Genomic DNA, 10,831 nt, shown 5'->3' on the forward strand with positions numbered 1-10,831 from the left:
TCGGAGAACGTTGACTGTCCGGCTGTCGCCGCAGGTGCGACGAGGAGCCGTGGAAGCTCGCCGGAAAAGAGACGTTCGACCGTCGCCGCAGGTGTGACGGGAAAGCAGCTGGTGATTGCTGCAGACACTGCTCCTCAAGACATCTGATCTGCACAGTGCCACAAGTCAGCAGCGGCCAAGCCTGGTGCAGCTATCCGGGACTAACAGCGGCCCGTGATCGTGGCGAACACGACAACCAGGTGGGAGGTCCCTTTGTTGTTCTCCTCTGGGCGTCATGTTGGGTACGCGAGCAAACACCAAGAAAGGCCAGTCGTCTGAAAGCAGTAGTGAATTGGGGGCAGAAGGGGAGTCCGATATGGACAGTAACGCTTTGCAGCTCCGAAAGGAACTAATGGAGATGGAGATAGAGAAGCTAAAACTGGAGCTGGAAGTGGCTAGACTTGCCAGGGCGCAGGACACCACGTCGGGAGCCAGCGCTGCCCGAACGGAGGGGGACGAGGTACTTAGGTACTCGCGGATTGTAAGGGGCGTATTGTCCAACATGCCAGAGTCCGAACCGTTGGTGCCCTCGTGGTTCTCCGGGGTGGAGAGTATGTTCAATAGCCTTCACGTGCCGGAAAGCATCAGGGGCGCAATGATCCTCCCCTTCCTCACGGAGAGAATGAGATCGGTCGCAAACCGAATCGCTGCTGACGCGATGCCCTCGTACGACGACTTAAAAGGGGCGGTGCTTGAGGAGCTTCAGCTTGCTCCAGCGGAGTATCGGGAGCTGTTTTACAAAACTAGAAAGGACGAAAAGGAGTCTTGGGGACAGTTTGCATCTCGTCTGGGCGATTTTCTTGGTTATTATTTGAAAAGTAGCGAGGTGACATCTATGGAGATGCTGAGGCAGCTGCTGATAGCTGATCAGCTAAAGCGCACTATGCACCGAGACACGAGAGCATATGTCGACCTGAGCGAAAAAGGAAAATGGTTACCGCCCGCAGAAGTGGCCAAACTTGCGGTAAACTATGAACGAACGCAGAAGGAATCGAGGGCTAAACAGGGGCCACCTTTCCCAAATCGCGAGGGGAATAAACCGAGTCTGAAAGATAAAGGCGTGGCTTCTGGTACAGAGAAAAGAAGCTGCTTCGGATGTGGAAAGTTGGGGCACATTTGGGCCAACTGCCCGAAGCCTAAGGATAAGGCCCCTAAAGGCGGTACCGTTGCTGGTGTAGGGCGCGATCGCAGCGAACAGCTACGGAGTGTGGTGGCAAACGAGAGGGACATCGCGAAGAACACTTCTATTGGTTCACGAGTCCAATTGGTCCCGGTGGTATCCGAGCATAACAAATTCCAAGGGAGGTTGGATTCGGGGGCGGATATCACGGTGATCAGGCGGAGTGTGATCCAAAGTGGGAGCCTTGAAACTTCGGGACCCATTGTTCTCCGCGGAGCCTTCGGTCAGTCAATAACAGCTGACTTGATGTACGTGCCGCTGCGGGCCGACTGTGACGAGTATGACACCGGACCACAGGTTATATCCCTGTGCGCGGTAACGGAGGAGCTGGCTGAGGGAATTGACGCGCTCATAACACCCGACGTGTACGATGAACTCCTCAGGGCGAAGACCGAGTTCGAAGCTGAAGCCGGTGATCTGGGCCCCGACCTGCCCGAGGGGCTCGGGGGTGAGCCAGTAGACTTTGAGGAGAACGAAATTCAGGCCGAGGTGCAGTTCGTGGCGAGTCCGGCTGATGCAGGAGAGGGTACAAGCGTAACAGAATTCCGCAAAGAGCAGCTCAACGACGAATCACTCAGGGATGCCTCGAAGGAGGCTGAGAACGGGACACACGGCATGGTTGTGCGCGAGGGGCTCCTGTATCACAAAGATGACGTTGATGGCCGACCTTGTGAGCAGGCTGTGTTGCCGGCGTCCAGGCGCGAAAAGGTGCTCGAGCTGGCGCATGACTCCCCGTGGGGAGGGCACTTTTCGCAGAAGAAGACCAAGAAGAGAATAAAGGGCGCGTTCTTTTGGCCAACGATGGCTCAAGATGTCAGGAAACACTGCCAGTCGTGCCATGCGTGCCAGGTACAGTCGAGGGCAAACGTACTGGACAGAGTGCCGATCACACCGCTCTCGCGGCCTGAGCTACCATTTCAAACAATCTTCGTAGATTGTATCGGGCCGCTTGACCCTCCTTCGGCAAGGGGTCACCGGTACGCGCTTTGCATAGTCGACTTGTGTACGAGGTGGGCCGAGGTAGTCTGTCTGAGATTATTGACGGCGCAAGCAACATGTGACGCATTGGTGGGTGTGTTCGCCAGATTCGGAACGCCACAACTGATCTGCTCGGATCAGGGCACAAACTTTGTGGCAAAACTGACGCGACTGCTAACCGAGCGGCTGGGGGTGGAGATGCGATTCTCGACTCCAGAGCACCCCCAGAGCAACGGTCTAGTTGAAAGGTGGAGTGGGACTTTCAAGTCTATGCATCGTCATGTAATTCAGGATCACAATCCACTGAAGTACTTCACCCTCACATCCCCGAGCAGCGCGCGTCTCACGCGGTGGTCCCTTGCGCTCCAGCGCTACGAGATAACTATATCGCATATTAACCAGTGTGCGGACGCGTTGTCTAGGCTTAGAGTTGCGACCTAGAGACGGCGGGCCTTGAGGCGTGGCTCCGGGCTGACATGACGTTCAGTGGAATGATCTCTGGGGCCTCCCATATAAGTTGTGCTAACCGTATAATATTATGTGCTAGTGCTAATGCATGTTTTTTTTTGTGTGTGTTTGTGTTTCCGTGTTTGCTTTTACTACGAATGTACCGGAAGGGTAGAGCTTCATTTTGTAATACGGGAAGGTTAGAGCTAATCGCCGTTCCAGGCTGCACGGTGAACACTTCGCGTCTAGGTCCTGAGACTTTGTGTTTTTGTTTTGGTGTGTTGCTCGTTCTTGCAGCCCGAGCAACACAGTTGGGGGGGAGATGTTAGGTCCCAGGACTTTCGGGGAAACTGTGTTCTGTATATATATTCTTGTATGGTTTTTTTTGGTGACGGGCTCAAAAGAAAACAGGGGGCCCGCAATGGTTTACGAGTCCCGGACGCGACGGCAATTAACGAATTCCGAAGTAACCCGAATCTCGGGCACCAGGTTGGAAATGTGGGGAGTCGGCGAGAAGAACCGCCGGGTCGGAACGACACGGCGGGGGGTGCGGAGCGACCCGGCGAGGTGACAAGCGATGCTGACCAGACGCCCGGGAAAGTGGGGACGATCCCTGGAATTTTGGGGGCGCGCGGGAAAGAGGAAGCAGTTTACGCTGAGCATCGGAGGGGGCAAGACGCCACCAGGACTCCGAGAGGTCTCGCGTAGCTCCTAAGATCTGTAACCCAGTCCGTAACTATATATGTAAATAAATCATATATATTTATATTCGTAACCTCCACCTGGGTGTCCCTCTGCGACTACATTTCCGTTGGCCAAGGCGGAATCGGGGGTTGCCATCATCACATCGGCGGCAACCCGACAAAGAACATCAGCCTCTCTCAACGACACCAGCAAGAGAGAGATCACGGAGAGAAAATTAACTATGATGCTTTATTATTTTATTTTTAGTGCACTTTTTGCACGTAAGTCCTCCTCCTTTTCTTTTGTTTTTTTATTTATTTGTAGGTGTCAAAGACTGGCTCTAGTCCTTCCCTCGAACGGTCGACGAAATGTCTTTTGATTCATCACTTCAGTCAAGTTGCGAAAATTATCTACCGACCGGCAACTATTGAACTGCTTCACATCAAATTATTACGCAATGCCCGTGCGCTCACACACACGGACACACAGGCGCGCGAAGAGTGGTCACGTGGCTTAATGCCCGAGCTTGATTGTTTCATTCGATGCATAGCTTAGGGTTAAATGGCGTTTATAAACGGCGGAGAGCGGCGTTTTGTTCAGTTGAACGACAAAGCCCCGTCGGCATTCAGGGACGCCGCTGGTCTTTTTAAAGGGTTCCCCGTCGCGCTAATCCCCCCAAAGGGGCTGTTCAGTTAATCCCTTTCGTCAAGCCAGAAAATCGCAGCCGCGGAGGTGGCAGAGCTCGGATCCATCAAGCTGCAAGAAGACACCGGGCTCGAAGCTCATTATTTGAGCGTTAATCCACGCGGAGAGTGCGCACGCCTCGCGCGCGGGTGCAACGTCCAGCTTTCCTGGGCGGCAGCGGCCAAGGTGGGTCCAAGGTTCGCGTTCAATTAAAAATTTCCCTCCCGCTCTAAAAAGCCTGCTTCATGCCCTTGAATTTTTTATTTTAATTGTCATCTACCTCAGGAATGTATACGAACACAGCAAGGACAAGTTCCTTTGAACTCCGGTGGTCTTCAAGGTTATTGGAGATGTCTATGATCCTGTCTGGGGGCTGTGCACGACGGAGGGTGAAATTGGGTCCTTCAGTATGGAAAACATATTTCAGATTCGAACCCTTACGTGCCTTTATAATCCCCTCGATTAGCTTGGCAACAAACGAAGTTAAGGAGACAGGTGTGTATGACACGATATCTCCTGGCCTGTTGCCGAATTTTAAAAAAAGCATAATCCAGGCCGATATCCATTTTTAGTTTTTCGCCGATGTTTATTCAATTCGACGAAGAGAGCTGTTCTTCTTTAGGAATCGATTACTTTCAAACGACTGTGGGAATATGATGTTAAGTATGACAATTCCCAACTAAATTATATGCAATTATATTCAAATACACAGTTCATTCAAACAATTGGGGAATTCGAGGGAAAACACTCAGTTTATCGTATGGAATAAATTGCAACATCTTATTTGAACTCCCATTTAGTTCAGCGGCACTAGTGCACCGAGATTTACGTCAGACAGATGTCACCTCCCGTAAGGTAAATGGGCTCTCCATATTGCTGGCGTTATGTTCGGTGAAATGTACTAAAGGCTACAGGCTTCCATCGCAATCGTGTCAGCAATACCCTTTGCGCTACCATTCAATGGCCTCACTCCCTGCAAATGCTAAAAAGGCAAACTTTCAACAAAACATTTTTTTCCCGCTCAGGGAACTGTGATTTCGAATACCATCATGACTGAGATGTTGATATCAGCACTTTTCCATAAGCTAGCCCGTTGCAATACTGGTAGGTTGTTGCAGTAACGTCGAATTTTAGTATTGTCTTTAAAAAATTTTGTTTCTAATTAGAAATTTTCAGTCCCTCTTAATTTCATCCGCACAGGACATATGAATGCACTAATGTTGTACGATATCAGGTGTGACTCAGAAAAATCCTTCGGAGCTTGAATGCTTAAATTAGATTTCTTTAAGCTACCCTGAATAATTACCACCAAGTCTCCACTTTGTCCCTTAAGCTAGGTTTAAATAGGTCCCCGTTGGTGAGTCTAAAAACACGGTGGAAGGTGACGTGGGTTTTCAGACAATACATCAACTATTATCCCATACAAAAATGTCCTATGGTCGGCTATTCGCGACTCCAGCGACCTATAGGGGGCGCCACCACAAAAACAAACATGGCGGCTGAGTCCAGGTCGCGGCGGCCCGGCCGGGCCGCCTGAATGGGTGACGCGTTCAATTTAACAGATTTTCTTTTGTTTAATGCCCAATTTTATAGGTATTTGAACTGAGATGGTGAAGTGTAGCCGGTGCAGATAAACTTGCAAAGCATAGTTTTGTTTTGCCGGTGTTTTTTTTTTTTTTTTTTTTTGTTCTTTTCGTGTCAAACTTTCGTTTCGGAGATTTCGTTCAAAACCGAAACTATGGGCTCCGGAGAGACGGTAATATACTAATAAGTTTTGATCATCTAAGGAAAGCGGCGATGACTATAGAATTGTTCCACAGATAGTAACTTTTCAGCTAACTCGCATGCCTCGACCATGCGACTTATCTGTCTGCGGAATCGAGCTTTTGTGCGTATCCGCGTTTACGAAACAGCTCCAGTCGTCTGCTCGGCCATCAACACAGGCTGCAGGAAAATTACGAAAATTAAGCAACCGCTTTTTGAGCCAAGGACCATGTTAACCCGCCGGCGCCCCACTAAGCAGCTGATACTCGTATTTCAATTCAGGTTTTAGTAGCAATCGAGAAGTCATTTTGACGAGCGGGTTATGTATTATATTACGTACGTACTATGGTCCCACTAAAGCGATATTAGTATATCCTTCGGATTGAAATATGAGCTTAGTGGACTAGCTATTAGGTGAGCTGCTGAATAAAAGTATATTTGACAGACGAAGACATACTACTTAAATTTAGCCAAATGGTTCTATAGCCGGCAGCACGGAGACAAACTGAAGATAGTCTTCATTGAAGATCCACGCAGAACCTCTCTGCATTGAACTTTGCTTCGAATCCTGAACGGAGAAAATTAGTATTTTTTGTGGCCGGTCAACCTGATCAATGTAGACGTATATTACTGCTGGCTTCGACGTCCTGGTAATATAAATATTGGAAGCGCGATAGGTCAAAATGCCGTGGCAGCATCTAACGTTGCGAGACTTGTCTCCCACCTTTTGAAAACAGATAATTTCCCTCATTCATCATTTGCAGCGAGCCAGTTTTCCTGAATCAAGTAATTGCAAAATCAGCCCAACTCCTTCAGTGTGGTCCAGAGGCTTTTTCGGCGAAAAGCAGCCAAGATGAATAGCCAACGCACCGACCGGCGTGGGTGGCTCAAACTTGAAGCTAACCGAACACAACCAAGCTCAAGAAAAGCAACTATCGAACCTTCCCATTCACTTGACTGCAACATTGATGTTCCCTCCAGTATCAGTTACCAAGCAGTCGTCACTTTGAATGTGATTCGAGACAGACAAGAAATCAAAAAGTTTTTCCGTGATTCCTCCCCATCCAAGAAATCGAAAGCACGCGACCGTGTGCTGTGGAGTAAACGGGCTTTCAAACACGTAATAGAAGAAAACAATTTACTGAGGCTTCACTACACTAATGATCACTCAGGCAAACTTAAGAAATATTCGGACCTTCGTCAAATTACATTGTTCGCCACCGCGCCGACAACACGTCTCCGCGAAAGCCACCAGAGACGCGGAGGGGCGCGGAGCGACCTGGACCGGCTGGTTCCCGGTTTTCCCGCTTGGCGGCGTCCGTTTTGCTGGAGTCGCGAATAGAAAATTCTTTGTATGGTCGGCTTTAGCTATATGGCCCAATTAGCTAAAGAAATTTCTATGACTACTTTTAGCATTTTTTATGGTCGTTTTGATAGGCCTCTTTAGCTTTGTCTATGATCCTATCACCGTCTAGCCATAGCACTCTTTAACTTTTCTAATGGCTGGCTCTTTATAGCCAGCATGCTTAGCTGCCTATGGCTTTTTCCTTGGTGTCTTTAGCCATTTATATGGTCTGCTAAAGAAGGCTGTATGGGTTTTTCTATGGCTCTCTTTACCCAGCACACTGTAAAAAAAATTTTTCCTTTACAATGTTCTCTCGAATTTTGGACGCACAGAGTAGATACACATACATCACTGAATACACAAAATAGACAGAACACAAGCAGACCCCCCCCCCCCCCCCCCCCCCCAGTTATCCCTGAGTGAAGGCGTTGAAAACCGAGGAATTATTAACGACGACAAATATTGGAAAACTGCTTCATAAAGCCGTTACATTCAAGGTACCGCGCTTTACTTTCAAGCTGACGTAACGCATTCCTTTTGAATCTCGGTAACGAGTAACCTACTTGGTTACTTTTTGAGTGAGTAACGAGTAACGGCATTGAGTTACTGTAATCTAGTAGCGTGCACATGTCAGGTCGAAGGCATCGAAAGAAAGAGCTGCTTCGCTCGTATTGGCTCCGCGGTTTCAGATGCACCTCGCCCAACGCACCCGGCAGCTGCGCAATTCACATCCGACTCGACACTCGACATCCAGCCGTCTGCTCGCTCAGCGAGTGGGTTTTCGGAGGACGGAGTCTAGCCGGATTGCGCCACTTCTGAGCGAGAAAAATTAGACGCTAATGAACCTTGCGTTCTTCCTCTTTACTGTCCTAGCACTGAAAAGAAAAAAAAAAAAAAGAAACCTCGTAAAGTCCCGTTTTGCTCGAGTCGTTAACGAGATTTTGCAACCCTCGCGTGCACGCTGATGGCATTTTAGGAACCGCATCACTCAGTGCAGTCGAGAGCGCGCCCAGTCTACCTTTTTTTGTGTCTGCCCAGATTTCGGCGGTGAAGTGGCCTAGGAGAAAAAGAGTGGGGGATGACAGCCACCATGCTTGTTGGGCTGCGTAGTTCGAGTGTCATGCATACACCTCGACGTTTGTGCCGTAACAAGCACTGTAAAGCACTATAGTCCGTTCACCCCTAAGCTGACAGTTCAGTGAAAGCTATACCTGCCCTTTGAACCAGCCATTGCCGCCCACACCCACGCGCTTAGAGGGAGTCGGGTGATGAAAGGGTGATTGCGATATTAAATGCTATCGCGTTTAATATTGCACTGAACTTTACAAGGTTGCATGGAGTTTACTAGGTTGGAGGAGGAGCAAAATCTCCTCAAACCTGATAAAGAAGTAATATATTACACTGAAGGAGCCAAAAGGAAAAGTGAAGATTGTCGACAACAAAAGGCGCCTTGTGTTGTTGTCAGTCTTTATTCTGTCACTGTCTTTTGGCAGGGGGATCGGTGGCCGAGTGCGTTAGCGCACCGCAGCTCGGAGTGCCTGGAGCAAAAGTTACGCCACAGAACCCAAGGTTCTGGACGAGCATCGTACCGGCGTGCGGTCGTGTATCACTGCTGCGTGCGTGGCGCAAGCGAAAGATCCCAGGCTAGCGGTTGTACTCCAATGACTAAATTTTTTTCTACAGCTGAGACACAAAACGTCCACTGAGACAGACTGAATTCCGGCTGTGTAGACCACTCACAACACAACTACAATTATTTTGCATTTTGGCATTTTTATTGTGTAATGAAATGAACCAACTATAGTCGACACCGTCTCGTTAAAATTATACAGTGTTGCTGGACTATAAAAACAAGATTAGAGAAACACTTGTGGTCAACAGAACGCAGACACGCAAAAAGAGCATACAGCGCACAAACACATTTCTAAAACCCAAAACGGAGGTATGCAAGGAGGGTACAAACACAAGAAGTCTCAAACACAGCTACTAAATTTTATTCAGAAAACTTCTTATATACACGCCATCTCCACTCCGCCCTTCACTTGCATACGGCCCAATAGTCCGCTACAGTTTACACGCGACTACAAAAGATGGTCAAAGGGTCCACAGGAAACAAAGGACCACGCACTTTACACAATGGCCAAAGTCACTCCCATTCAACGACGAAACAGTCTGAACGCTTACAATCGTCAAAAATAAGAAGAAAACCACACAATGTCCAAGGTTCATCCAGAGACGAAACATTCCAAACGCTTGCAAACGTAAAAACAAAACAAAAAAAAATCTTGCAGGTTACATTTACAAAAACTTCTATGTTACACCAGCGAGTGCCATTGATGGCTGGCTTATGCAGTTTCCAATAGAAGCTATCTTAATAGTCTCCTTGAGGACTCCTTTCGTACCATTGTTTTCTTTGAATAGCACGGCTGTATTGTCCCGCTCAGCCACACAATTTTGACACTCTTCAAGATGTTCGGCTATTTCGGAGTTAGACGAATTATTTTTTACTGCTCTCTGCTGCTCACTCAACCGACCATTCACACACCGTTTGGTCTGTCCTACATAGGGAAAAACCACATGTCATCGGAATATAATTAAACAACGCTTTCGTGGCAGTCCGCTGAAACATCCCTGTGTTTTTTTGTTTTTTTTCTGTCAACCTAATTGTCCTCCCGAAAAGGGCGTCAGATTGTCCAACCTAAAGTCAATCGTGAAAAGCACTTTTAAACGGAACCCCCCGGGATAGACATCCAGTTGTAGGACACACCTTGAAAAAATGGAATACACACCGCCCTGTCACTCTGTCTTTTGCCTCCTTGCCGTCCCACTGATCTTGAATACCAGTCTCCTCGCTACCCCTTTCACCATGCTGACACTGTAACCCGCTTCCTTTAGCCGAAGGACTTGGTTATCCACCAAACCTAGTCCCTTATGAGGACAAGATTTTTTTAGAGCACTTTTCAACAGAGACATGACCATTCCTCTTTTGACTAATTTAGTATGGCAGCTCTTAATTCACAACAAAGGTATTGCCGCCATTTTGCCGTACTCCCAACATTGTCCTCCACGTACACACAACCTGAGATCTAAGTATACTGCATCCACCCCTCGTCCAGTTCTTCTCAGGTAAACATCAACTCCGGTGCTGTATAGGTGATTACGTCCTTTATGCTCGGTAGCTGACCCTTCTCTTTTGAAATTACCAAAATATCATCCGCGTATATTTTGATTGACACTGAACCCTCTGGCATGGATTGTAACATTCGACTTACCTTCAAATCCAACTTGTTCAGATATATCTCTGACAGCACTGGCGCTGTCGATGATCCGGTGCAGACGCCTTCTTTCTGTGTATAAGTTTTGCCCTCGAGCTCTACGGCCGTAGGTTTCAAGTACAAATCTATAAAGGTTAACAAAGTCCCCACATCTAGCCCTGAGCGAGACCGAAACACAACAGGGTTCGCTTCCAACCATTCTCTTACTCTCGACAATAGAACCGGTTGCTGCAAAAAGTAGTAACCATCTTTTGTAGTCGCGGGTAAACTTTAGCGAACCATCGGGCCGTGTGCAAGCGGAGGGCGGAGTGGAGATGACGGGCATAAAAGAAGTGTCCTGATGATAAAACATAGTAGCTGTGTTTGAGACGTCTTGTATATGTCCCCTCCTTGTAGTCTGTGTCTTGGGTTTTAGAAATGTTTAATTTTAGCCAG

At 48.1% G+C, this 10,831-nt stretch overlaps 1 protein-coding gene across 1 annotated transcript; it reads left to right on the forward strand.

Annotated features, from left to right (window-relative positions):
- Window positions 1-274: 274 nt before the first annotated feature.
- On the forward strand, window positions 275-2,638 carry LOC121836861. Its single transcript, XM_042292142.1, has one exon. It carries the CDS (start codon window positions 275-277, stop codon window positions 2,636-2,638), a length of 2,364 nt encoding a protein of 787 aa, XP_042148076.1.
- Window positions 2,639-10,831: the final 8,193 nt, after the last annotated feature.

Source organism: Ixodes scapularis, unplaced genomic scaffold (genome assembly GCF_016920785.2).
Source record: "Ixodes scapularis isolate PalLabHiFi unplaced genomic scaffold, ASM1692078v2 PGA_scaffold2__306_contigs__length_199485367, whole genome shotgun sequence".
Lineage (NCBI taxonomy): Eukaryota > Metazoa > Arthropoda > Arachnida > Ixodida > Ixodidae > Ixodes > Ixodes scapularis.